Source organism: Symphodus melops (assembly GCF_947650265.1).
Source record: "Symphodus melops genome assembly, chromosome: 17".
NCBI classification, from domain to species: domain Eukaryota; kingdom Metazoa; phylum Chordata; class Actinopteri; order Labriformes; family Labridae; genus Symphodus; species Symphodus melops.
The window spans coordinates 4,798,738-4,826,697 of NC_136707.1; the positions used below are offsets into that span (position 1 = coordinate 4,798,738).

The following is a 27,960-nucleotide window of genomic DNA, read 5'->3' on the forward strand; positions in this document are numbered from 1 at the left end:
CCTAGGTGTTGCTGCTGGTGCAACAAATGGAAATATATGATCTGAGATACAATAGGAACCAGCACCACCATGTGATGTTAGACGGACAGGAAACATGAACTCATACTGGACTAGGTCGGTGGAAACGGAAGCTGGTTCGAAGAGTTGTCAGAAATACAAACCACACACACACACACACACACGCACACGAGCAAATGCTTCAAGAAACACAATAAGACAAAACAGAAGCCACAGAAGCCACACAAACTGTGAGACAAATATACATACACAGGAAGTGCCTCCCACTCCTCAGCCTTTACTCTCTCTCTCGCTCTCTCTCTCTCTCAATCTGAGCGTTACTCATGGTAGTGCGTTGCTGAGCAGCAGCCAGTCGTGTTTTTCCCCTCGCTGAGCGCTCTCGCTCTCTCTCTCTCTCTTTTTCTTTCTCATCCTCTGCTCTGACTCTCTTGTGCGCTCTCAGACTCAACAGACAGACGAGACCTCTCGTCCCCTGCTTCTCTTCTTCTCTCCTGTCTGTAATTTCATTGCATCCTGCTACTTTACCTGTTCCTTTTAGGGCTGTGGGGGGGTTTTTTCTCCTTTTTTTGACATTTCTTCCTCTTCTTGTCCCCCAGGCCCCCTGTTTCTTGGGGCATTATTGGGGGTCCCAGAGTGTATGTGTGTATGTGAGAGTGAGCGTGTGTTGGAGGTTTCAGCATGGAAGCAGTGGCACTTTATACGTTTCGTGCCACAGAGGGTGATGAACTCAGTTTCAACAAGGGAGAAATGCTCAAGGTAAGATCTATCTATCGATGTATCTATCTATCTATCTATCTATCTATCTATCTATCTATCTCTACAGCTATACAGCTATACAGCTATATAGTTATAGATCTATTTATACATCTATATATGTAGCATGTGCCACTCACTCATGGAACCGTACTTCTCGCTTGGCCTCCTCTGTGATAATTATGACAATTATAACTTTTGTGCTACTGCACTTGATATGCTGTTTGAACGTGTTTCTGGCTGTTGCTGACTATATAGAAGAAGCAGTGTAGGAAACCTGTCGATGGACAGCTCAGACTTCTGAATAATAGATATATTTACTAAGACTTTAGTTTTGATTGAGAAAATAATTGTTTGCACAGGAATGTCTTAATTGAGCTAACAAAGCTAACGCTCCAAAGCAGTTTTCTTCAATTTAACACACAGAATATAGATAATTTAAGGTACAGTCTTTTGTTTGTGTGTGGGTTTTTTTTTTTTTTACTAATATGAAGAGTGATACCTTTTACATGTATTTATACTGACTATGTAGCACGTGGCAGCAACCAGCTTGCCCAAACGTTGCATACTTAATCATAAACAGCTAGCCTGGGATTACTGCATGTCCAAAGCGAACAACTCCCACATGTTGCCACTTGTAAAAAGGCCACTTGTTAACTTAAACTGGTTTAAAAATTAAAAATGTTCTATTTATGATTTTATAAAAAATTTGCAATTTATATACATCAGTGAGCAGCTAACAACTAGCATAGCTAAGTATAAAAACTTAAAACAGGCGGGAAAACAGCTAGCAAGGCTTTTTCACGAGATGACAAACATCACATAGTAGTACGTAATGGCCAGATTTATTTATTGTATTTTATTTTTTTAGCTATAACATTTGTGTAAAACAGTTAGGTTGTAGCTTAGGCTACTTCTTGATTAGGACCATTCAGGATTTTTCCTACTCTTCCTTAGATTTTTTGTACATGTCCAGACTGTATAATCAGTTTAAACTGATGGTTAGTTTAGCTGTCTGCCTGCTACAGAATTAAGCCACATGACTTGGCAAATAAAAGCTAACATGCATATTTTTGTTAACAATTTCTTGAATGCATTCTATATTGAATGATAGATATTTTTTCACGAGAGCTTTTTTTTTGCTAACAGGACAAATGAAGCATTAAGAAACTTCTTGCACAGCTGGAGATTATTGTAGCAGAAAATTGTACTGAAGGATATGAGCAGTAAACCTCAGAAATGAAGGAGAAACAGCTTCTCTCTCTCTCTCAACTTACAATAATGCACTGTAATGTTAAAACAGAGCGCAGAAAAACTCATGTCAGAAGACACAATATTTTCACTGAGTTTTGCTTCATGAGTCCAGAGACCAAGCGAAGGGCTGCTGTATCCTTCCTGTCCTGATTTGAAACTGTATCTTGCTTTCATTTTCATATAGCTCTGGCTGCCATAACACACTACTTTGCAACTTTTTCTCTTTCTGCTTTTTGAAAGGCATGCTGGAAAATGTTTATTCCAGTAATGAAGGAGTCTCAGGTTGAGGGTGCGACCTCATCACAAAATGACCTTTGATTAAGTCTAAGGCTATGTCAATGTGAAGATGGATTTTGCCTTTAATTTCTTCGATAAACTGGTTTATCATTCACCTCGGACATCTCTGTTACAATATTATACCACACATGAATAAAGCAGCTTGTCATTTCTGCTGTCTGTAAAGATATTTATCTGGAGCAGAGTGACAGTGTGTGACGCAGACTGAGGCGCCATTTACTTCTGCTGCTGTGTCAGGACATTATGACAATAAATATACATTAATCCATTTCCTCTGCAATATTTTATGGTTTGAGTATCACTTTTGAAAATGTGATTTGAGGGCTTTTTGGTCCTTATAGCCCACCTGTAAATGACAAAAAAAGACCCCCTGAAGATGGCTACATTACCACAAAATAATGAATTTGTGTTGATAACCAGATTGATTATCATAGTAATCTTGTGCTCTATGGCCAGTCTATGCAACACTTTGCCTTTCCTTACTGGGATCCACTGCTGTGTTGTCTCAGCTAAACAGCTCTTGTCTTTGGTCAAACAGTACTTTAAATCGTTCTTGAAATGTGTTCACTTCTGCTCGCAGCACCAGATGGCCTGAGCCTTACAAAGTCATCACAACTCGTACGCCATCATGCAAAATGTCCATCATTTTTAAGACTCTACATTGTTACATCTTACTGCGATGCTGCTGCTAACATAGTGTCACTTTCTTATCTTGAAACACAACTTTCCAGCTCAAATGCTTAGATTTTCACATTGCTATCTCTTGATGCTGCTGTGCATCCAAATAGATGGATTTTTATTTTGGGGGATTTCGGTTTATTTTTTCCTGTTGTGCTGGAGCCATTTGGAAAAGCATCACTAAGGCTAAGTAGAGTAGACCCATAATGAAGTGATAAACATAGCTCCATAGTTTTAAAAAAAAGCTTCTGACATTCTGTGTAAAGCTGTTAGACAACACAGCCAATTCTGACACAAGGGGACTCTGAAACGGGAGTCGGGGAAACACACAAGTCTTTTGTTTCCCAAACACAAACACTAACGTGCACAGTTTTGGATTCATCTTGGATTTGGGTTGTGTGACAAAGTCCTCTGTCCCCGGTGGCCGCTGAAATGAGAAGGCGAATATTTTTGAAGTGTATATTTTGGGCACAATCAGCAATCTCTTGAGCTGTTTAATTCATTCCAGTCTTTGTTGTTGGGAAATAATACGATGAATGAAATATATTTGAATAGTTTGGGGGAAAACTTCCCTTCTGAAAAGATCTTCTTATTCTTTGTCTTCGCAGTGTTATTGTCACTTTCTTTTTTTTATCAGGTACATCAAGGTGCAGAGTATGAGAATAATGCAAATGTCAGAAGTTTTGTTTCTCCATGACTTCCCACTTTGGGATTCATGCTTACAGCCTGATTATTAATTTAACATTCATTATGTAATTGTTAAGAAGCTGAGTCAGTCACACCAGATGAGTAAAGAAAGACATTATTCATCATTCACCTGACATTATGGGCTGTTTTATTTCCCATGGAGCAATATCAACACAACAAGGAGGGTTTTTGTTCAGTGATAAATGACCTAAACAAAAGATTAAAAACTAATTTGTTTTTAGTTTTATTTAAAGAGGACATATTATACCAAATTTTCCGCCTTTTTAGAGAGTCCCCTGTGGTCTGAATGAAACATCTGTGCTGTGTTTTGGTCAAAACACAAAATAAATCAAGCAGCAGAGGAGGTTTGTGACCCTGTAGAAACCAGCTCTCTCAGAACGTGTGTGTCTCTTTAAATGCAATGACCCCCCCCCCCCCCCCCCCCCCCCCCCCTCAGTTTTCCCCAGATTCCGCATCTTTGAAAAATAAGCCTACGGGTCATATAATGAGTTATTAATTTATCAAACCTTTTACTGCCACTCAATAGGGAAGACGTGTGCTGTGATTACTCAAAACGAGACACATCATGTTCTTGTTCTTACATCCTAAAATAAAGTGAAACACCTTTTTTCAGGAAAAACTCTTCCAGCTGTTGTGTGTTAATTTAATGCATGATTTAAAAAAAGAGAAAATATCCGATTAAAAAGTCAAAGCGTTGTCTTAAACCACTTAAAAAAAAACACAGCGGTTTGGTGACGACAATTCTCTTCTCACCAAACAAATGTTTTGTCTGACTCTGAAACCACCAACTTTCTTTCAAGGTTACTTATTTAACTCCATTACTGAACAATGATTGATACTCTGAGGAGTAAATCTTTGCATAGCCTGCGACACATTTTGCAATACTTGTACAAGTGTGCACAGTGTAACCATTAAAATACATGGTGCATGAAATGAAGTTCCCAAAGGCGAAGAGGGTGCAGGACAACTTTTTTTTTGGCAGATGGGCAACAGCGCTGCAGGAGCTTTTTACATCAGTCCTTACACTGGCGGAATATGTTTCACATGTACATGATTTATTGTTTGATGGGTGATAAAATGTAGCAGCTGAAAAAAAACAAAACAGCTGAAATGATCACATTGACATGCCAATATGAGAACCACAGAGAAATAAGAGGATAGAAAGACTGAAGAATATTACATGAGCTGGCCTTTGGTGCGTGTGTGTGTGTTTAATCATGAGGGGCTTTGTGTGGCATTTTGAACTTGCCGATGGAGGTTTGTGAGAGTCGAGGGCCCGGGTTCATAAAAAGATGAATGAGAGCCAGTGTAGCGGATAATAGAAGAAGAAGAGAGTCCAGGCGAAAAGATTGATATACAGGGAGCGAGAGAGAAAATGATGGTGGCCTTTCACCCGACAGTAATAGCCTGCGTCAACATCATTATGGGCAATATTTCATTTGTGTGTGTTTGTTTGTGTGTGTGTGTGTGTTCATCACTTCTAGATCACCAACATGGAGGATGATCCTAACTGGTACACAGCTGAGCTCCACAACAGGAAAGGCTTTGTGCCCAAAAACTACATCAACCTGAGGCCCCATGCGTGAGTACGCACACAGCAACATTTCGACACACATATTCAAACACGTGTACAGTTCATCCTCAGCTCATCTGTAAAAAAAGCAGATGCATAAATTTCACACATCCATCACTGGTCTATCTAAACAGCTCATCAGTGAGCGTGTGCAGCTTGGGGGCGATTTCTGCTCCGCTTTGGACATCTGCACTCCGGCATAAGGCTGCCTTACCCAAAGGGACAATCACACACATACACACACACACTCAGACTCACTCGCTGCCTTATGCAATCACCCATGATACAGCTGATATGTGTGTTTGTCTGCGTGGATGTTTGTCATGAAGCTGCTGGTTATACACCAGCAGGGTTTTCATTCCTTTTTTCTTGAGACAAACACTAAAATAACAACGCCACTATTATAGCAGCCCAGGCTATATAACAATAATAATAATGATCATAAAATTATTTGTAAAGCGCTTTCAGGTCAAAGTGCTGTACAGAGCATAAAACATATAGCTTAAAAACAACATATCGTTAATGAACACTGGTGCACCGTGTTGTTGGAGCTACCTTGTTAAGCTAGTGATCTGAATGTGTGCATGTGAGTGTTTTTTCATACGCAATGAGTTTTCCCTAAACCAAGCTTGTTCTTGCTGTGTGCAAAGATTTTTTTTTTTAATCATTTGCAGCCCATTTTATTTTAACTGGTTGGATTGGTATGTTCGTCTCCACCTTAAGGACACCCAAAGCCCATTTATGTGCTACCTTTTTGCAAAAAGTACCGTGTTTTTTTAGTTCCCAAACTTGCAACCTTTGTCATTCAGATTTTGTTTACTGGGGTGAAGGTATGCAGGATGTTTTTCTGTAATAAAATTGAATGGGCCAGTGGCATATCTACTTATATATTTGTTTTATATTGTATTTATGTGTTCCAAAATGAGCATGTTGTCTGACCATGCAGCATGTATCCCTTATGAAGAACCATTTCGACAGCATATTTGCCCTCAACAGCGACCTTACAAACACCCGGAAGTCAGACCCTCAGGAGCTGGGAAATAAATCCATTTCTTATTTGGGTCATTAAATAATACAGAGCACAAATTCATGAGAGCAGAATCTGATTGATGATACTTTTTTATGTTACAAACTGCCCGACTAATTATAGTATCAAAAAAACAAAAGGTATGAAAATGTCACTAATCCCTCCGCTCGACAGCTGACAACTGAGATCAAGCACTTTAGGACTTTGTATGCGTATATTTAGCAACGTTTATAAAAATAGCACCACAAATGTGCTAATTTTACTCCGTTTTGCTTCTCACCCTCCACCTCCCCTTTATCTTTTTGTCAGCATTGATCGGAACGTTAATATTCTGATCATTTACACCAAAAATAAAACATCAGAAGTTGTTAGCTATCCAGCCGGATTATTTTCACGAGTTCACAGACCCCAGAGGAACACAGCTTCATAAAATAGTAACACCCGTGATCACACTCTTTTCTTCCCTTGTCTCGTCTTCTTCCAGCTGGTTCGCCGGGCGTATATCGCGCGGCGTGGCAGAGAGTCGACTCAGACACAGGGAGTGTGGCGCTTTTCTGGTCCGAGAGAGCGAGAGTGCCCCTGGAGAGTTCTCGATGTCTGTCAGGTAGGAGATGAGTCATTCAAGACCAAAGTCAAATTTTACATTCGATCCATTTTGGACATTTTTTATTTTATCATATTAACTATATATCACTTTGACCAGTGTATTCTTTTCTTTCTTTTTTTGTATTCCATTCCTGTTCACCGAATCCCGTCTAATTACTGCTCGAGCCTCTTTCTCCTCAGGGATCATAAAGGTTTCATTACATCTCTCCTAACCCAATCTAATTCAATTAGCAGACTTATTGTATGTAAACATATACGCACACATCCCTGCACATGGAGCAGTTTTGTCCCTTGTTTGATTCTGAGTATGTGTTGATGTGGGTGGCAGGCGATTAGAGGAGCAGGCAGGGGAAGAGGAGGAGGGTTAGAGGACGCGGTGTAGGGTGGAGGAAAGATCTGCAACCCCTTTGGCCGGATGTGAGCTAATCCTGTCTGGCACAACACAGCATCTGGAGCTGCTGAAGGGGCAGGAGCGGTTGGGGTGACGGTCAGGGATGCAGCTGAGGCTTAGTGTTGAGTCCCCTACAGGGGATGTGAGGCTCTTGGAGGTGGAGGGTTGGAGTCAGACCTGGAACTATGGAGTTGACTTAAGGGTGACGTTGATATTGTGGTTGGTTGAGACAATGTCTGAGCAAGAAATCTCTCTCCAGGTGGCTCAGAAACCTTTGGAAACAGGAAGGGAAATATATGGTGTCTGCTCAGACACTATTCAAAAGGCAGACATTTTCCTTCAACATCATGCTCAGGCTTAGAAACCCAAATACAGTTATAATGGTGGACTGTTGTGTTCTTTTTTTTTTTGCAAGTTGTAAGTGATATACCTAACATAACATCATTATAGTTTCAGAGCTGTTACCGATTATCTTATTGGCCTGCTGCTTCATGCCAGTCATTCTTAAACGGAGTACAAGATCACTCCGGCAAGTGTGATTCTTCTTGATAGAACCTGGAACATAGAAGTACGACATTAGAACAGCGTTTTAGCAGGTCAGAGGAAATAGGCTTGGTTAGCGTACGGTGAATTTGGGGGTCAAGATGCGAAAAGGGAAAGGGAGGTTCTATGCATAAAGCAGGTTCAGCGACAGGGCAGATTTTGATGCTACATTTTTTTTTTTTTGCCGTGTGATAGTGCTTATCTTAGCTGTTGTTGCTGGACGGTTTGTAGCAGCTTGAAAATTGGGTCAGGTGTTTGTGTGTGTGTGTGTGTGTGTGTGTGTGTGTGGGTGTGTGTGGCAACAGCTCTCCTGTCAGAGGAGACGTCCTGACAGCAGCAACTGTGAACACTTCAACCCTTGCTCAGCTGAGTCCAGCTTTGACGTCAGCCAGTGAAATTTTGATCCAGTCTTCTTTCATCAATGGAGCCAGAAAGAAAACTTTTTGTTTGCTGCATTTGAAATTGTGTTAAGTTACCAGCAACAGATGGGACATTTAAGCCAATCATTTTATTCTGCCGTGACAATGTTAGTACGTAGTGAGTGTCAAATTACACTTATAGGAAGAACATTTCATTATTTAAAGTCATGTCTCATATACAGTAAAAATGTTTCAACATGATCTTTTTTCTTATGTTGCATATTATGTCAGGATTTATTACTAAATAAGAGCGAAAAAAAAGTTTGCAAAAATGCAAATGAATTACTTAAAGGTGCAAATCAATATGTTATTGGCTATATATACCCCTTACCAAGATGTGACGATGCATTGTTCGTCAGAGAATCAGGTAGTTAGCATTAACTAAATGTAAAGACTGGTAATTGCATATAAAATATACAGCAGTGTATAAAGCATAGTTCCCAAAAGCTCGTAAAACCTCCAGAAAGAAATAACAAGAACGCGACCTCAGTGGCCTCAATTTTGGTTCCTGCTTGAGCCCTTTAACGTGATCAATCTTCATTTGAAAATCAGTCAAGCGTTTCTTTGTCAAAGTAAGAGATTTCTTTGCCTCGGCCGTAATGGACGAGGACTTTTAGCACAGTTCATGTTCAGAATACTTCAGGTGGTTATGAAAGAATACGTGGCCTGGAACCTGAGCCTGTGCCAGAGAAACCATCCCGATGGGTTATTTAGTAGCTTATTTTTGGAAAGTGGAGCAAAGTGATGCCAACAAGGACTTTTCATAGAGCGAGATGAGGAATCCATTTTGCTTTGCTAGGCTTCCACAATCCTCTTTGACTCAGCAGCGGATTCACCTACAGGAGAAGACGTTTTCTCAGTCTGCTGCATGTTGATCCAGTTAGAAAAAAAGAAACAGGCGGCGTGTTGTTTTCCTGGTCTGTGTTATTTTCTCGCTGGGCCATCGTTCAGTCTCTGGCTGAGAAGGAACATAACTCTCATTGTTTCTTAAATAGAAAACCTCACTTCCTTGTACACACTGTCGGCTCCCACTGTCTCTTGTAATATCAAGACGTCCACCTACACATGAGAATGACGGCTGAGTGTAACATCCATGCATCGCCCCTTATTGTGAGTCATCAACTGACAGATGGGAAATGAGTCTCTGAAGCAAAAGTACAACATGTAAATCATGGGCAACTGGATACAACCTCGAACTACAATATTTCCATTGTGTTTCTAACCTTTAATGAGTTACTTTTCATCCTGAACCATCACTGACTACATATTCTGTCTGTAGCACGCACACTTTTTATTGCCTTCTGTTCGATTGCTGGATGTCTCCCTGTGGATGTTTCACCGCAGCTGTATCCTCTTTATACTTTCAAACCATTGTTTAACAAAATAGTGGTCAGCTTAGTCACACAACAATTGCAGGCACGTACAAACACTTCACTATTGTTTAATTTTTAAGTGCTCTTACCGCCGTGGTGAGGTGATGGTTTGTGTCGTGCAAAAAAAACAACAACATTTGCTTTGCTTTTAAAGTTTGATTTAACTATTTGGTTTTGTCTAAACACTAATGTAGGCTAACAACTTTGTGGGCTTGAGCGTTTTTTTCTGTGTGGTAGTCGAAAAAAATGCACAAACAACGGATAGGTATATTTTGCAAATCCAGTCTACACAAACATGGTGATCAAGGCCTCCAAATTCTTTTCTGCACATTATTTTCTCCCCAAAGTACTTTTCAACAAATCTTGTTTCATCTGTCACCACCTACAGGTCTTTATATGCAGTGCTGTTGTGTTGCATTTGCTTACTGAGCGTTTAGAATGGAAATAGAAAATAAATTAATTTGATTAATTTTTGCATGCAAATGGCAGAAACCTCTGTTGGACTTACATGTGCAAATACATTACATTAAAAAGCCCATTTACACAAAGTGACACATGTAAACTATTGCAGTGTTCATGCATGCGCTTGCAGAGTGTTTCACATAATGAAATCTATTGGGTCATTGCCACAGTGTTGCTACACTGTACTAGTGTCTGCAAGTCAAAAACCCATTGAAAGGCCCTCTTGACTGTGGAAAGACTACATATGACTATATTTGTTTCCCCACTATAAAAGGCAAAACAGAGCTCAGCTGCTTGTCCTATGAACAACAAGAAGAACTGAATGTTTTCTGGTGTCATGTTGTAAATCTGCTAACTAAACTTCCCTGTATGTGCCTTCTAAAACAGACTGAGTCATTTGTCATTTGTGCCGTTTCAATTTAGGAAACTAGCTTTTTTTGACAAGGTCTCAGCCATCACTGACTCAATCTTTGAGTGGCTCAAAGCTCACATAGCTTTTGCTGAATCAGGGTTTTAATGTCGCTTCCTTGTTATCTGTTGTCATTAGTCTCTCATCTGTGTCATAACGCCATAGAGAAGACATAAAGTGAAGTGCACACTTTGACAAATGCTTATTTTTTCAATATACATCATCTTACTTTGAAACAAAATGAAAGTGCATTGGTCATGGTTGGTCTATTTTGCAGGTGGGTTTCTCAATTGCTTACAAAAAAAGCCCAGTTTACCATAAAATGGTATATACATAAATCTATCTGCAGCAACCACGAGTCAATAAAGAATGACTTAAATGATACAGAGATATAAATAGAGAAGACAAGAGAGGGGTTGGAAATAAAAGACAGATAGAGATGAGAAGAAACCAGATTAAAGCGACTGAAGAAGAAAGGTTTAAGCTCTAACCTTATTTTCATCTTTTCTTTTCTACATATTGACAGTGGAGCTGAAATAAGACCAGTAACCCTGCAGGGATCAAACCAGTCTCCTCCTTTTTCTTCCCAGTGTTTTTGTTATTTTTTTCTTACTTTATTCTATGCGTACTCCACCATCTTCTCTGTTTCTGTGTTTTTGTAAAAAACAAACAAACAAACAAAAAGAAAACCTCAGTAAACAAAAAGCAATCGTCTGTAATTAAATCTTAAATGTGTTTTGTTTTGTAGCCTGAGGGCCTTGTCTGTAACTTCAGTTTGAGTCTATGTAACAAAATAAATTCATTTGGGGAAAGTGTCATTTTACTTAGCTTAGCTCAGCTTAGCACAAAGAATGGAAACACTGGAACAGCTGGCCTTGTGCTTACAAAGCTATAACAGTTGTACCAACAGGCTAGCTGCTTCCAGAAAGCAGCAACCCTGAGGTGTTAAAGCCAATGTAAAAGAGTCAAAAAGAAATGCAGAGAAGCTGTGCAGCCCTTTAAGTTCCTTTCACAGACATGTTGAAATGCCTGTTATTACAAATCAACATGTTTAAAATCTGGTTCAACGCAAGAATTTGCTGAAGTCAAAGGCTTGCTGAGCTAGCAGGTTAAGCTAGTCTGAATACAAAAGCCATGTAGGCCTATAGCAAGCTACATTACAAAATAATATCGACGAACGGATTCTTTAACCAGCCATCTGCAGTAGCAGGTTTGGCTAGTCTCTGGATACAAAAGTAATGTATTGTAAACTACGTAAGGTACAAAATACAAGAACGCTGTAAAAGTGCTCCAAACTCAATAGAAGGTCTTTGCTTCTCAGTCAATTAGCTCTTTAGCTTTAGACTAGCTGACGGGTCTCTTATTCTGACACAAAGCCAGATTACATTAGCTCTGCCTGAATTAGACTTTGTCATCCCTCTAGGCATCGCTAGCTAGTAGAAACTATTACATAACCGCTCAAATTTATATTTATTTTAGGATTTCTTGGATTGCAGTTCAAATATTCGGATATATGCTACACCTCGTGATTTCATACCACTGTCGTGCATGTGGCTTAAACAGGTGAAAAAAATGGAGGTATCAGAGTCGAAGATGACAAGTAGCCTACTACTGAGAAAGGTACTTTAACCGATTAATAGTGTTTGTTAAACAGTAGTTTACAGTATTACAGTAGTTTTCTTTATAACAGCCTTGCAAAGAAACTCTATTAGACTCGCTTATACATATTTTTCCGTCTGAAAGACTTTTTGAACAACTTGCCTCCAAACATCTTTTATCATTCTCAACTGTATTCCAGCTTTCTCTATGCACCCCGTCACAAACACACAAACTTTAAACACATTAACTTTCTTACTCTCTGCTTCCTCATCCGTCTATCGAAACAGGTGACGGAGCTGCTTGATGGATGCTGAAGGAGAATCTGAACCGCTCACACACTCCCTGTCATGTTTGGTTGAAATGAAATCACACACGCTCTCTCTCATCGTCACTATGCTGCACTGCCAGTGACTCATGTGAAACAACCCGTAAGAGCATTCGAACGCACCGCACACACACAGTCGTCTGCATGTGTGTAAAGTCTGATGTATTCAGTTTTTCGCAGCCTGCGCATGGGCTGACACACATTCTGATAACTCCGTGACACGCACACGGTTACTGAGTTAAATTGACAGCTCGAGGTGTCGCGTGGCTGTGTGAAGTGATCCAGACATCTGCAGCAGTTTGTAGACTGAGCAGCAGATTAGAGAAGGGGGGGCTTGGAGTTGGAAGGATGAGAGAAGGATAGAAAAAGAAAGTGAGAATAGATTGATGGAGAAAGTCGAGAGAAAGATCGACGGGTGACCTTCACGCTGCTTGAATTGTGCTGGCGCGGAGTATAACTTCTAAAAATAACTTCTCTCTTCATCAACTGTATCTCACTCTCTTTCTCTGCATTCTATTTACTTATTTGCTATTTCAATCTTTCTCACTCATTCTCTCGTAATCTCACTCTCCCGCTCCCTCTCCTCCGTCTCTGGTTTCCTTTTACCTTGAAAAAAGCCTTGGGCCTTAATTACACTGGATCAAGGAGATGAGAGGGCACTTGGAGAGCATGCTTTGTTTGTTTGTGTGTGTGTGTGTGTGTGTGTGTGTGTGTGTGTGTGTGTGTGTGTGTGTGTGTGTGTGTGTGTGTGTGTGAAGACAGATGCTGTCTGTATTATGAATACTGTTTGAAGAAATGTTGAAGATGTTCTAGCTGCAGCATTACATCTGCTCTTTCTTCTCTTTTTCCCCTCATCTTTGAATTTCTGTTTTTGTTTTTGCTCTCAATTACAATTGGCTCTGGCCTTTAACCCTTGCTGCTATAGTGTAAAGGAAAAAAGGAAAAAAACAGATGCATGTTATGTGATTAGATAAGTATGTTATAGAGGTATTGAATGTGTGGGACAGCATTAAAAAAGTCGAGGAGTTGACAAGTTCTGTAAGAAGTCTGCTAATTATTCGACCTTGTTGATTCCTGGTGTTCCTCTGGAAGATGGATGAACTCCTTCAGGACAATCGAAAGGCGACTAATTCCAGCATTGAAGATGCTAATTGCTGCTAGCGCTGGGTTTGAGACATTGTGTCGCCACATATTGAAGACTGTGAGGCGAATAGGAAAGAAAAGAAGCGTCTTAACAGGCTGTGGTAATATGGTCAGTCTCTGGCTGAAAATAAGCTGTTTCTCTAATGTGCTGTGTCGTTTGCTCCAGGCTCAAGTGCTTTAACTTTCATTTGGTTGCTTTCTCGCTGGCGTTTGGTATTGCTCTTTTCAAAGCACCTTTTTGTACATAATTAATGCCGTTCCCCACTGTTCATTAAAGAAGTTTGGAAGTTATTTTGTCAGATAACTTGATACAGACATCGTTTGGCGGTAATCCCTCTTTTTGGTTGTCGTGTCAGTGTGGTGCAGTAAAGGTGGCACATCATTCCTGGGTGGTAGTTTTTGTGTTTCTTTCTAATCTTTTTTTGGTAGTTTGCCGTAAAAAAATAAAATAAAAAAAAGATTTTGCAAGTACACTTCGTGTCAAAGCTTGTTTTTTTTTGTGTGTGACCGTCCTACTGCTGTCCTGCTGTTTCAGACGAGGAAGCAGAGTTTTGCACTGGAGGACAAATTGAGAGTGAAGAAGTGAGTGATGTTATGGTTTAAGTGTTGCTCCATAAATATTTGAAGAGATTCTGGTAAACTGTATAAAGATGAGGCAGAGATATTTTTGGTTCGCGATTGTTCTGGCTGTCACAGCTGGAGGCGATGAGGCATGGAAATCATTCGCAAAATTCAAAGATGTTATATTTCACATCAACGTTTCTCTGGTGTCTCAAATCATGTTAAAGAGATGCGTTGCGAAAAACGTGAGATGTGTTGCGTGTGGCTGCATGCTGCTTGTATGCTCCCTGTTAAAATGGATACAGAAAAAAGGCCCAACTTGCAGGTCTTTGTATTTCAAAATATACTAAAAAACAAAGCCTAACCCAAATTTGAACTAAAAAACTGCATCTAAGTTCATGATATGCTTCATTCTTCTTGCCCTGTATACATCCCAGGTCTTTAACCCTCCACCGCTGAATTCTGTTTTTACTTTTTTTTTTGCATCATCACTCCTAGGCTCTTTCTAACTCAAACAACTGCCCTGAAAGTTGCAGTATCTTTACCCCACCAGTAGAGTGCAGCAAATGGCACCAGACCTCTGGGGACGTGTGCTTGGGGGGCTGATAGGAATCATTCACAGACGTTAAAAAAAAAAAAAGAATTGTGTGACTAAGTCCAAAGAGAGATAAACTTTAATAAAGAGATAAGGTATTGTTCTGGGCGGAAAAGAAAAGCTAGAAGTCAGATAATAAAACAAACTGAAACTTAGAGACAAAAAAATGATAGTTAGAAATAATTAAACGCTCCAACACTAAGAACTAAGGCTGGTACTGTGACAAGCTTTAAAAAAAGAAAAGAAAAGTGAAACAGGTAACATTTTCATCTTTTTGTCAAAAAGTATCTTCTGTTTTTTGAACGCTTTGATATGGTGTCATCCTATATATATATATAAAAACAGATCTGGGAGCATCACTCAGAGTGAGGAAGGAGAAATGAGGACACATAGGGTGAAACAGAGACGGCAGAGTAACAAGGGCAGGGTGGTGCAGTGGAGGTGTAGCTGAATGCCATCCTGTCATCAGGGAGCTGGCCCGGCTTGTTCAGAGAGCTCTGCTTCTGGAGAAAAAAAAAAAAAAAAACTCTGGCTGAAACAAGCTGATGCTAATTTACCTTCTGAGTTTGGAGGGGTGCCAGTCTGAGAAGAGAAAGGAGTTTTGTTAGCTTAAAGCACAAATTCTATAATCTATAAATTGTTTTTACACTGGAGGAAGGATGTTATAGTAATATCACAATTCTACTGGTTATCAAAATATGTCTACTACTACTTCTCTGTGTTAAGAAACATGGAGAAGCTGCATCGATTTCCGCTGCATATTACATGCAGTTACATAACAGTACGATCACGCTGAGATGTCCAGGTTTCTAAAGATAAAGCTGGCAAGTCTCTTAGCAACAAGCACGGAGCTGGACAAGCGGAGCAGGTATGATCGCCAGCAAATGCAGGCCCAAAGTCTTTGAATCATCGTAACAAGGCAGGCTCTCCAACACTGTGGCCGTTATCGTCCGTGCCATCAGCTGGATCCTTTCAGCTACACTCGATCATTTGAAAGCTTTTTATCAAAACGTGAGGTCTAACACTGTCACAGATCAAGCATATTGTTTTATGAGTTACAAGACAAAATCTAAAAATATGTTTTAAGACTTAATTGTATTATGTTTCTGACGCCTATAAAAGCAGCTGGTGCAAATGTCATGTCTGCCTTTTTAACTCCAATACATGAAAAAAAAAAAAGTCTCCACAAATGTAAGATTAAAAAACAACATTTAACCCCGAAAGACCTATCCTGATTCGAATCAATTGTGTGAAAATATTTTGGTCTTTAACTGAGACTTATTTGGATGAAATTTTTTGGCAACACAAAAAAGCGGCCCATAAAAAGTCTCATTTCACTACAATACACGCATGGACAAAAAGAATCCACTTGTTTTTTTCTCCGATACAATTTTTTTATCGATATATTCAGCCTTTTAAAGAAAATTCTTGGTTTATATGTTTGAAAAAAAAAAAAAATCCTTTTATTACCAAGAAAACAAAAGGAAATAAGTGGTAACTCTTTAAATAGACAAATGAAGCGGGCAGCACTGAATGCATGCCAGCCCCAACAGCTGACAGCTGTTGAATTAAAAGGCCGTCTCAGAGGACTAAAGGCCTAGACTGTTGGTCTCAACCCAAAGCTACTTCACAAAAAGGCAAACTGTGACGTGAAGACAAAAACTCTGTATGACAGGACTCATGAAGGACCTTATTATGTCCGTCCATCTCTTCGTCTCTCATGTTGTGAACGTTTTTCAGCATCTCTTGGCGGCCTAATACCTCATGAGATTAGATTAATAAACCTTTCCACCAATAACGAAAGGTTTTAAACATCTGCCTCTGTTCATTTTGCAGTTATGGGGACCATGTTCAGCATTTTAAGGTGCTGCAGGATCGCTGCGGTCAGTACTACGTGTGGGACGAGCTCTTCTCCTCTCTGAACGAGCTCGTGGAGTTCTACCATAGCAACAGCATCGCTAAGGAGAGGAACGTCGTTCTGAGAGACCCCGAGCACTTCGCCAGGGTGAGCATGTGACCCAGGGTTTGTTTGTAAGTCTGTTGGCACCCTTTTTTTTTTTTTTTTTTCTTTCTTTTACTTTCAACTGTATGCCACACAAATAGTGTACTTATAGACAGTGGGAGAAAAATCAACCAGATGTTCTACCCTGAAAGTGTGTAAATGTGTCTTAACATCATACATGATGGTTTAGAAAAGTTGAGATCACAGTACAAAAGGATTACTGTCTTTTTCTCAGAAGCAAAATGTGTTTATTTTTCTCTCCATTTCCTCTTACTGTATTTTTTTTCTTTTTTTTCTCACTTTTTTAAGGATGTTTATAAGCTTAAGATGTCCCGTAATTCCATTTTACATATTCATCAAAACATAATAATATAGACCAACAAACAAGCGCAAAAAAAGACAGGAAACAAGAAAAACCCGGAATTTAAAAGAACCCAATAAACCTCTAGAGCAACAGACTTACAGAAACACTGCAGCAGTGTATCAGCAGTCAGAAAGGGGAAAGGCCTAATGGACCCGACTGGTTCAGAAAGTAGGACACACATTTTAAAAGAAAATGAAAGCTTGACATGTCTCATTATAACGCTCAATACATCCTCTATTTCATTTTTTTAAAGGCTTAGGAGAATCATAAGATGAGATTTACAGATAATTACTCCTCTAACACGTGCCAATGATGTGTTTTTCCATATGAGAGAGGCTTGGCTCTTACTCCTGAAGTGAGCAAGGTTGTGTCGTGATCTGTTTAACTTAAGAGTCTCACAAAAAAAAGCACCAGAATCCTTAACAGTTTGGGACAAGCTGAAAATAAGTCAGGAAATGTTCTGTCGTTTCTACTGTTACGATTTTCTCAAGAGTTGTGGCTCCAACATTTACAGCGGATCATGAGCTCTCCAAGAAATTGCATGAACCCAAGGCAGATTCTGCATGTGGCAAAATGTATTTTGCTGTTCTTGTTGTCATCTTTGTGGGCAACCTTTTTTTTTTTTTTTTTAAGCCATCACAGATTTACTTCTGCATCGGATGAGGCTTCACAAAAACAGGCATTTTTGTTAAAAAAAAAAAAAAAAAAAAAAAAAGTATTCGTTGTCAAACCTTTTTTTTTTTTTTTTCCACAAACAACCATCCGTCCATGTGTTCACAATTCATTCGTCTGTGACTTGGAGGCAAAGACTGTTGTTTTGAATGGAGCTGACAGTTCTGGAAACACTCCATATGTTCATGAAACGGCGAGGCCCTGTGACTGTAGCGACAGGGTTTGACGTCAAGGTGCGTCTTGTAACGAAAGATCAGAGGACCGCAGCTGGTTTGGAGCTAAATCAGTCATCCCAGGCACCGAGCCAGAGGGAGTAAGCAGCCAACTATTGACATCAGTCATGATCAGGTTGTTAGTTATCATGTTTGAACAGAGCAGCTCTCAATGCGTTGTTCCAAGTAAATGTTTCTTAATTGCTGAGACGATGACGAGCCTGGTTTAGGATTTTCCCTCTAATCTTCGAGCTAATCCTCCTTCTAGGGTCCTTTTTTGGTTGGATGAAACCGACATCACATACTTCAAGTAAGTAAGGAGATGCAGATTATCTCTTTAATAAACCAACCCTTTAGGCGAAGGACCATTCTGTGGACGCTTTTGGCAGTTGTCCAAAGGCGTTTCTCAAATTTCAGCGTCTTTCTCAGAACTTTCAGTCAAGTTTGGTGAGAGAAGTGAAAGGTAGTTCCCATGATGGTGTCACCAGGGGAGACGCTGTTGTTCCCGCAATTGTGAAGCCATTATGCCAGCAGGATCACATTGCATGTTAACTACTTCTGGGAGTGGCAGGCAAGCGAAGCCCGCAGGCGAACCCGGTCACCCACAGAGCGATTTGATCTACAGCCTTTCTGACATGACATGTTCACATCGCTTCTTTAACACCAGCAGAGTGCTCATACTCAACACATCATCATAGGCACGTCGACACCTGTGAGTGAAGACCACCAGCCTTAACCAAACTTAGCCAGCTGCCACAGTCATTGAGAGCATTAGAAGTGAGCGTAGGACGAGAAAAAAGATGCCATGTATCAGATCAGAAATCCAACATTAGGATTGTAAGAATATGACTTTTAATATTTAAAAACATTGGTAGCATTTCCTCATTGGGTCTCAGAGTCTGTGGGCTGTCTATCTGAAAACCTATTGGCTATCCTATTGGCTAGCCTCACAACTAAAAAAAAGCTCCTGTAGATGATAGACAAAGTATTTCCAGGCTAAAGTCCAGATCACATACCCCATTACTTTATTGGCAATATGTCAGAATTGGAGCCAAATGAACATCAAACCAACACAACCTGTTGTTGAAGCGTAGATGGAGGCAGAAGGTGGCGTACTCGCACGCTACGCCTCAGCGTTGAGTCCTCGGCGTAGCACCATAATCATATGGATTTCCATCGTGTTCATGAAATCAGGACTCTTCAGATTGTGACTGACCATTGATCTTAGAATATGATGTGCACGATGTAAGCAGTGTAAACAAACTGCTGTTCATGAAGGCATTACACACGGACCCTGCACAGTGTCTTTGCGCTTGTTAACTGGTATCTTCACAGTTGACAGGTTGGTAAACTTGACTCTTTTTTTTAAAACTTCTAGCATTTGGCAGGCATCAGTTATTTTATGACGTCATCCATTTCTTATATATTCCCTCAAGAGATCTGCATCAACATCAGAGTTTAATGAACTTACTCTGATTCTCTTGACCAATGAATTTTTAAAAGGTCCCCAGTATTGATGGAGTCACAGTCTATATTTACTCCAAAGTTATTGCCATGAGTTTTTTGCACTCAGCTCAGTTTCTGCTCCCAAGCGCAGCCAAGCCACAATTAACAGGATGTGACATGTCGCATTAAGGTCACATTACTCATTAATGACCTATCTTAGTCTATGCTGTGAGTGACCAGTTTTTGTCCTTCATATTTAAGACCTCCACTAATTATAACGGCTTTAAATTCATTTGGATAATGTCAAGAATGTAAACTATCAACAAAAGCAAGACAGGAAAACAATCTTCTTTTCCTGTCTGGGAAAAGGAGGAACATTTCAAATTAAAGGTGTGTTTCATTTGAAAGGTGTGTCCATTTGTAAGCTGTAATTAGGAGATCTTCAGCTGGTTATGACACAAACTGGAATGAATACTAATGGGTCTTCATGACCAGCAAAAGCCGATCAAATAAGATTAATCCTTTATGGTTATTTTCAATACAATGTCAGTGTCAGACGAGGCGATTTACATCCCTCTGCCAAACCAGCCTTTCTTTTCTTTCACAAGGAGTGGAACATTGTACACCTAAAATTAATCAGAATTAAACGTTTTCACAGAAATGACTAACGAGGCGTTAGCAATTCAAGATCAGCAAGCGGATACCACATATTGGTTTGTCTGTAACCCAAAATCAACACACACAATAAAACAGTCCCTACAGTTGTTTGACTGAGTTGTTAAACATTTAAACGTCCTGATTCTTAAATGATCAGCCCAAAAACCTGACTTAGATTCAGCGGTTTGGTTCTATTGTTCAAATACATTTTAAAGCTCACTGGGAGGTTGTTTTTTAGGCACACAGTACATCCCTGAACTTCACTGTCAGCTCACTTTAAGCTCATGAATTATGTCGGGAAGAAGCAATAGCAGTGAAGTATTTGACTAGATAGTAACACAGTACAAGAAAACAACATTCAAGCACTTGTGGGAAGTGATCAGGCCAGTGAGCGAGAGCTTTGACTTTAACTTGAATAAGGCAGGAAATATGACACACATTACACACCCATACACACACAAACATCTTCCTGTGTTTGTCGATCAAGAACATTTTTTCTTTTGTTAATTCAAGAAGATGTTTTGATTCAGGAAGGATCGCTCGCCTTTATCGTTGTTTGCTTCAAGTCTTCAGACATCACTGCAGTCATTAACGGTTGTATAAAAAAGAAACTAAAAGAATGCATAGGGAACAAGTTCCTTGATAAAAAAAAAACTGGTTGAGAACGTGTCGAGCACAAAAGCTTTTCTACTTTGAAGATGATCCACATTTATCGATCTTTATGACGCGCAAGCTTAACCTCTATAAAACTAGACCTTCACATTACTCCTCTCTTTATTCGCCAGCACATTTATAATGGATTCAAGCGGCGTTGCAGTCAGAAAAAAAAATGTAGCTCCTCAGCAGCTTTCCTCTCTAAAACTTTATTTTATAACTCGTTTATTTCTCTAAAACAAAGAGCTGATTCCTCTCGCCGTCTTCATTCCTTCAGAGGCGCTTTGACTGCTGCAGTGTTTTGCCTGGTGGAGCAGAAGATTTTCAGATGAGGATGACAGATTCAGGTCCTAAATATAGGTTTTTGTTCCACAAAGCAGCTTCTAACTAATTCACATTTGTGCGTGTTGTAATTCACTGGGGACGCTGCAGCGTATATACAACATCTGAGGAAATGCAGCAGGAGCAGGTGTAAGTTAGAAATGTAGCTTCAGGGTGTTCTGATGGTAGTTAAACTGGAGATAACAACAGTCGTCCCGTGGGACATTAAAAAAAACAAAAAAACTGTATGGCCTAAATACTGCCATAATCTGAACCTCAGCTAATATTTGAAAACAACAGCAGGACTCTGAGCTTTTCAAACGATAGAAATCATACATTAGCCCATAGTCTGTTCTCCAGAGCGACGCAGCTGGCATGTACTTAGCTTAATAGAAGCATAATTACAATAATTATGGAATCATTTCCTTTCTAAAATACCAATTCATAGCTGCCATTCTGTCAAATTATGTTTTCCACGTCTGTCCCAGGATTCACAGGTCGACTTTAAGTTCTGAAAGCTGGATCGAAGTAAAACCTGTAACGTGCTCTCTGTATGTTGTCAGTGTAACTTCCGCAGGAGGTTTCTAACCTCGATGGGACGCTTCCTGGATAAACAAAGGTCTAAAAAAAACAACAATTTAATAAAACACGTGTGACAAATGTGAGTCCACAAAGGCCATTGCTTTCAAAAAAACCATTAAAGATTGTTCAGTCATTTATAGGCTGGTTCATTTTATCGTTCTTTTTCTCACTCCATTATTCTCCCTGTTTAATGTTGTCAATTAGTTCTTTTTTCTAATGACTGTACAGGAATTAGAAAGCAATGGTGCCTTTTTGTGTTTTGATTAAATATTTGTAATGGCCGTGATTCCTCGTAAATGATGAATATTAGTCACTGAGCTACACTGACTGTTATTCAAACGCCTGCGTCTGAAATTAGAGTACGTCAAGTCAAGTGCTTTAATATAGTGCCAAATCACAACAGAAGCTATCTCACTGTAAAGCAGGCATTTGTATTAATATTTAAAGCTCTCCAGTAAATCTGCTTTTGGCCCGCACTTGGTGATAGCAGCAAGAATAACATTTCTCTCGTGGGAATCAGGGTGGGCGGCCACCTGCCAAAGAATGGCTGACGTGAGAAAGAGAGAAGAAAAAAACTGAAAAGAACTGAGAGAGAATGAAGACAGAACATCAGACAGTTAAACATCACAACACTAACACACACATATCGTCAGTGACAGCAACAATACAGATGTTTGGTCACAGTAGTTTTAGTCTCAAGCAGCACACTCCAAGGGTCTGTGCTTTGAATTAGACAATTAATAACGGCAGGGAAACGTTGGATATAAAAACAGATATGGATTTATGTTTTGTTTTCAAAATAAAGTGATGCCAGGTTTTGTTAGTCATCCCAATTTTTTCTTTTAGTTTCGTTCCAACTGGTTTACTTGTTTTTGTTCCACACGAAAATACTGAGTCATTAAAACGTATAAAAGACAAGACAGAAAACACGTGCAGAGTTATGCTACAACCCTGTTTCAGTAAATAAAAAACACCCAAAAGACTTCTCAAAGGTTTTAAAAAACCCTCGAAGAAACATTTCTGTTAAACTGTAAAAAAGAAAAAAGAAAAAAAAAATCATAATAAAAAGAAACAGGAAAAGATGCCATATCAAGGTATTACCAACTATTTCTTTAATGATATACTCTTTAAATGGACCGTTTCTAAGTCGTTCAGCCGTGTCACATGGACACTGTGACTGTCTCTGTAATAGAGGTGAAGAGGTTTCTCTGCGTATATCTGCAGCACAAGATGCCCGGAGTCATGCATGCTAAAGGTGCTGTGTTTACCTACATGACTCAAACCTTTTAAAATAACATCCGTCACTACAAATCAGATCACTGAAGCTGAGTCATACCTTAATCTATGTGCCCTTGTTTACTCTTCAACTGTCTTAATGATATTCTCAAGTGGCTAAATTGCACAAATACAATTTTAACAATACAGCTCGACAAGGATTTAGCAACACGCAAGCACTCAAATATTTAGCAAACAACGCCTGCCAAAAATGAAAAACCTGCTCTTTATTTGGAAGGATGCTCTATCCCATTGTGCCATTAATTAAGTTAGCAAAGCTATCCTTGTTCCCATGATGCGTAGGCTAATAACAAAAGACAGATCGAAAATAATGCGTTTAATGTAAAAAATAATTTAAAAAAAAGTTTCTTTAGTGTTAGCCTTCCTCATTAACAAGGCAACACAAAAAGGATAACAAAGAGAGGAGATAATCAAATGTCATCCTGCTCCAAACACATTCGACACTCTGAATGTAGCCTTTTCCAAACAGGCTTTCGGACTGTCATTTTAAATAAAATCACAGTCAGCTTGACTCGACTCCGCGGGGCCTAAACACAGCTCCAACATCCAATGATTGTGTCCCACTGAATATGTCTATTCACCGTCAACAGTAACACATGGTCTATTCTCTATCAGGGGTTCACTTCGTAGAAATGGTGACACCTGAAGCCACTGAGAAAACAACATCCTGAGTCAGAGCCAGACTTACAAATCCATCACGCCATCTCTAGGACACGCCTTCTACCAAAACCTGAAGGTCACATGAAGGTCTTAAGGCTAGGTACTTTTTGGCTTGGGCCCAAATGATCATCCTGTCAGAGACAATAGGGTCCTCATTCTGCTTGGAACTCCAGCCTAACAAGTTCTTAACCTCCTCCCTCAAGGCGTGTAGATTACAAATTGAATGTATGAAAACAGGGTTATAGAGGAATGAATATATTGCCTGAAGATGATTGCTTAGTGTTCTACTATTTGTTGAACTTTCCCTCACAGGGTTAGACACACAACATGATCAGTTTTGTTTTTGGGGTCAGTTTCACAGACCAAAAAAACAATCTTTCAAAGACTGAAAATATCTGATTTAGTTCATCTTGATGCAGCGCTTTAGGTCTTATCCTTCCATTCTATAGCAGTTCATTACATAGCCCTAGATCACTTCTTATCTCATCCTGGCATGATGGGTTTTCTCTCTCTCTCTCTCTCTCTCTCTCTCTCTCCAATATAGCCCCAAGGTCATCTTGTCCTATAGTTTTCTCTTCAAACCCAAAGCCTGTTTGTGCAGATCTTTAACCAGTTTGGACATCTTTTCATTTTTTTAGTCCAAACAGAGGGAGTGTCAGCGGCATTTCTTTTGCCTTAAATCCCCCGTGTACGGGTTTGTGCTGAGAAAAATACAGTGCAAAGCTGAGTAATTTGTTCCCCTGTCAGTGCTTGCTTCGGATCTGAGCGGGCACTGGAGAGGACGGTGATCACAAGGCATTCAAGTGCAGTAGACGCAGGCAGGCCATATTTCTCCTTCCGAACCGTTGCTCCTCACAAATCTCATTGCTGTCCTCCCCCCCCCCCCCCCCGCCGACTGTAAGAGATGGATGATGTGTACCCACCGTCTTGCATTTTACAAAAGTGAAGCCAAAACAAGTCTCAAGACAGACTAACAATGCTCTGATGACATCATTTAACGCCACAGTTGTGCAGTAAATGGAGTAAAGACTCTTCGTGGCCTGCTCAGGTTTACCTGAAATCAGACGACTTTCAGGCTCTTCCTGCCTTTGCTTTCAGAAAAGTGGGACGCATTTGAATGAGCCTTCAAAATTGGGACGCTGTGACACAATAGGTCTTCAAGTGCACTCTCTGAGAGATGCAGTCCCTGGAATAAGATGCATTATATGTCATTTATGTACCTGTTCACACATGCAAACAGATTTGCACAAAAAGCAGAATTGCATAGAACCTTAAAAGAAACCCAAGCAAACAGGAGCCTGTCCTGGATTACAGCCAAATACGCTGGCATAACTCACAACCAATAACAGGTCTAGACTAGATTAAGAGAACAATAGAGGATAATGCTATGGGGATTTAACAGGTTAAGACTGATAAATTGTTTCTTTGTGACTTTCTTCCTGGTTAGTGTCTGTGTGTACCTGCCTCTACCTGTACATGGATAGCATCATTTTGAAGCAAGGTCAACAAACAAAACAGTTTACTGCAATACAACCCAGACTTGCAACACCTATGCTTACACGCAGGAAAATCTCAGTATTTATATTCCTCCTAGTCTCTCATGTCCCTCCCAGTTAATATCACGTCCTCTTTGCTCTGCGGCAAGAACAACTGAAAGCTAAAAGGTTAGTTAAGTTCAAGATGCTCTCCTTAAAATAGCTGCCTTTACTCCTAAACGACTTTTAGTTTCCCGATTCAACAGACAAAAAGGCAGGTCGGCTGTCAGGAGGAGAGAAAAACACTGCTTTTGTTAAATCAAACAAGAACACAGTCAGAAAAAGAAAGTGCATCAGCTGACACTTGAATTAAAAGCACCTTGAGTTGAAATCAGGATAATCAGAGCAGAGTATTGACGTCACATTTCACGATAACACGTCAGGAGACACCATATCCAAATGCCAGCTGTAGCCTCAAAGGTGTCATGTGTAACCAGCTGTCACATCTTCATCTGTCTACCAGTTTGTCTAGTCTGTCTGCTGAGTCAACCTGTTCACCTCAATAACTCGATGTGCCTGTTATGGCCTTTTCTTCTGTCAGTGTGGCACATGTTCAAACTTCACTGTGTATTAAGAAACTTTCCATATGTGTCTCTTAATAATTACAGTCACGCAAGGTCTCTGAAGCTGTACAACTTAAAGGAATGTCAGTTTTTTGTGAAGAAATTAGTTTTAACTCAGTTGCCTTCAAGCTGTAAGCTAATGTCAGTTAGCTCAGCTAGCTTAGATAGACTGATAGAAATAGAAATAGAAGGAAACAGCTAGCATGCTCTTAAAAGAATTTGTCAAATAATGCTTCATGAAACAACAAATTAACCTTTTTTACACAGATTTAAAACAAGTGTTATAAGTTATGGTGTGTTTTACGATGCTATAGCTCGCAGATTTTGGAAGTTTAAGACTAAGGTTGCTTGTTTGTGCTCTATTGTCACTCTTAGCTAAGCTAAGCTAAGCTAAGTAACAGCTAGCTTCAGTTCATCATTGAAGGATGGTATCAATCATCGCACCTAACATCATGGAAAAGAGAAACAAAAATATATTCAAATGAAACCTCAACAAGTAGCCCATGTTTTCTTAGGACCTTGATGTTCTTTCCCCCCAAATTCAAATCTCCGCCTGAAGTAGATCATTTAACAAAGCCGAAAAGGTTTAAGGCTTCAAAGAAATGCCATTTAATTAATAAAAAAAAATCACCAACGGTATCATGTTGCTCCTGCTGAGCTGAGATAAAGAACCACATTAACCACCATTAATTTTTCAGTTTATATGAAGGGGAATTATTGGCAAATCTGCAGAACAATTGGCAGTCCTTAAACTCATAGAAATGAAGATAAATAAAATGTTAATTGGGTAACGTTTAGGAGAATGCACTTTACTAGTTGAGTGTATCAGGAAGATTTGTATCACTTCTTTTAAAGATAATCTTTGAAAGGTTCGTCAGCTAATTTTTTTCACAACTGTCTCCCTCCTCCGCAGCGTCCCCATCATGCCCACGCTCTCTTCGACTTCACGCCACACCACCCCTCCCAGCTACGCTTCCTGCGCGGTGATGTCATCGAACTCATGGACTGCTCAGACTCACTGCGCTGGAGGGGCCGTTGTCATGGACACGTGGGCTACTTTCCCCCAGATTACGTCCAGACTATTTATCACTGCCAGTGACCTGACCATTTCCAAGGTTCATTAATTTGGCCTTCTTAACCTCGCCCCTCACGACTATCATCTTCCCCACTTGACCATGATTTGTTGGGGGAGCAGAAAACTGGATGGCTTACAACCAAAAAGATTGGTTTGTTTTCCTACAGAATTGCCCTGTGACGTCTCCTGTCAAGCTCTGCCCAATCAGCTATACATCAGACTAATCAAATGCTTCAACCTCATTCCACTGCTCCACTTCTCCAACAACACAAAAAAAAAAGTTCACATACGGACCTTGACACTGTGGACAGCTCACACATACAGGCACAGCTAAACATAATCCCAGGAATGTTCTCTTTTCTTGTACAGCTTTTCAGTTTAGGTTCAGGCTCAATTCAAGCAAAACATACCTGCCTGATTGGGGGGGGGGGGACTTTGGGAGGTTGTGGAGGGAGGAAAAGTTTTCTCTGTTGCAGTTGAGTTGAGGTTTCAGGAGTTTCCTGTCATCCCCAACTGGAGATCCGATGAAAGACACAGCGTTATTGTGTTGTGGAAACTGAAACAACAGATTCATCTGTGGCTGGACTTAAGTGTTTAAATGTGTGTATGCTGAGGGGTCTGAGTGTTTAACGTGGATCTTAACCTGCAAACTTTATCCATGTGTATGTTTTATTGTGTGCTAACTGGGGATGCATGCGTTTGTGAGTTTGTTGGTGTGAGTGAGTTTGTACAGCCCTACTGTGTGGACCAATAGGACCAGTTAAGGGGATTTCTTTGTTGAAGTGACCAGTTTGTTGAGCACACTTACCGGCCCCAGATAATGCTTTCTTTAAATACACAGCTTAAAATGTATTACCCTAAACTCAATATATGGGTTGTTTGTTTATTTCAATGTATTTATTCTTAATTATGGGTAATCTTTCAATACATATAATTCAAGAAAAAGTTAACATTGTATAAAGATTTTGTTTCAGATGTAATCGATTGTTAAAGAAAAACACATTTTATGTGATAAAGAACTTGGACCGGTCTTCCTTAACCTGTAATGACAAGTCATTTGAATAAAGTGAAACATTTACCTCTTTGAACTTTGACAATGAATGCACATTAGTGTTCATGAAATTTCTATAATTATATCAAATGAAATGTCAGAATAATGCTGGTTTCACAAATGATTCTACTACAAA

At 39.8% G+C, this 27,960-nt stretch overlaps 1 protein-coding gene across 1 annotated transcript; it reads left to right on the forward strand.

Annotated features, from left to right (window-relative positions):
* The first annotated feature begins 345 nt into the window (after positions 1 to 345).
* On the forward strand, positions 346 to 27,861 carry grapa (GRB2 related adaptor protein a). The gene is made up of 5 exons (XM_079366015.1): positions 346 to 774; positions 5,193 to 5,290; positions 6,793 to 6,912; positions 16,571 to 16,739; positions 26,612 to 27,861. The coding sequence occupies exons 1-5, from the start codon at positions 697 to 699 to the stop codon at positions 26,795 to 26,797; spliced, it is 651 nt and encodes a 216-aa protein (XP_079222141.1). The 5' UTR covers positions 346 to 696; the 3' UTR covers positions 26,798 to 27,861.
* Positions 27,862 to 27,960: the final 99 nt, after the last annotated feature.

Bases quoted from the DNA above. Each gene is read 5' to 3' on its own strand.
- grapa (XM_079366015.1), top strand. From the start codon at position 697: ATGGAAGCAGTGGCACTTTATACGTTTCGTGCCACAGAGGGTGATGAA. The intron at 6,913-16,570 runs GTAGGAGATGAG...TTCATTTTGCAG, and splicing joins GAGTTCTCGATGTCTGTCAG to TTATGGGGACCATGTTCAGC. The intron at 16,740-26,611 runs GTGAGCATGTGA...CCTCCTCCGCAG, and splicing joins ACCCCGAGCACTTCGCCAGG to CGTCCCCATCATGCCCACGC.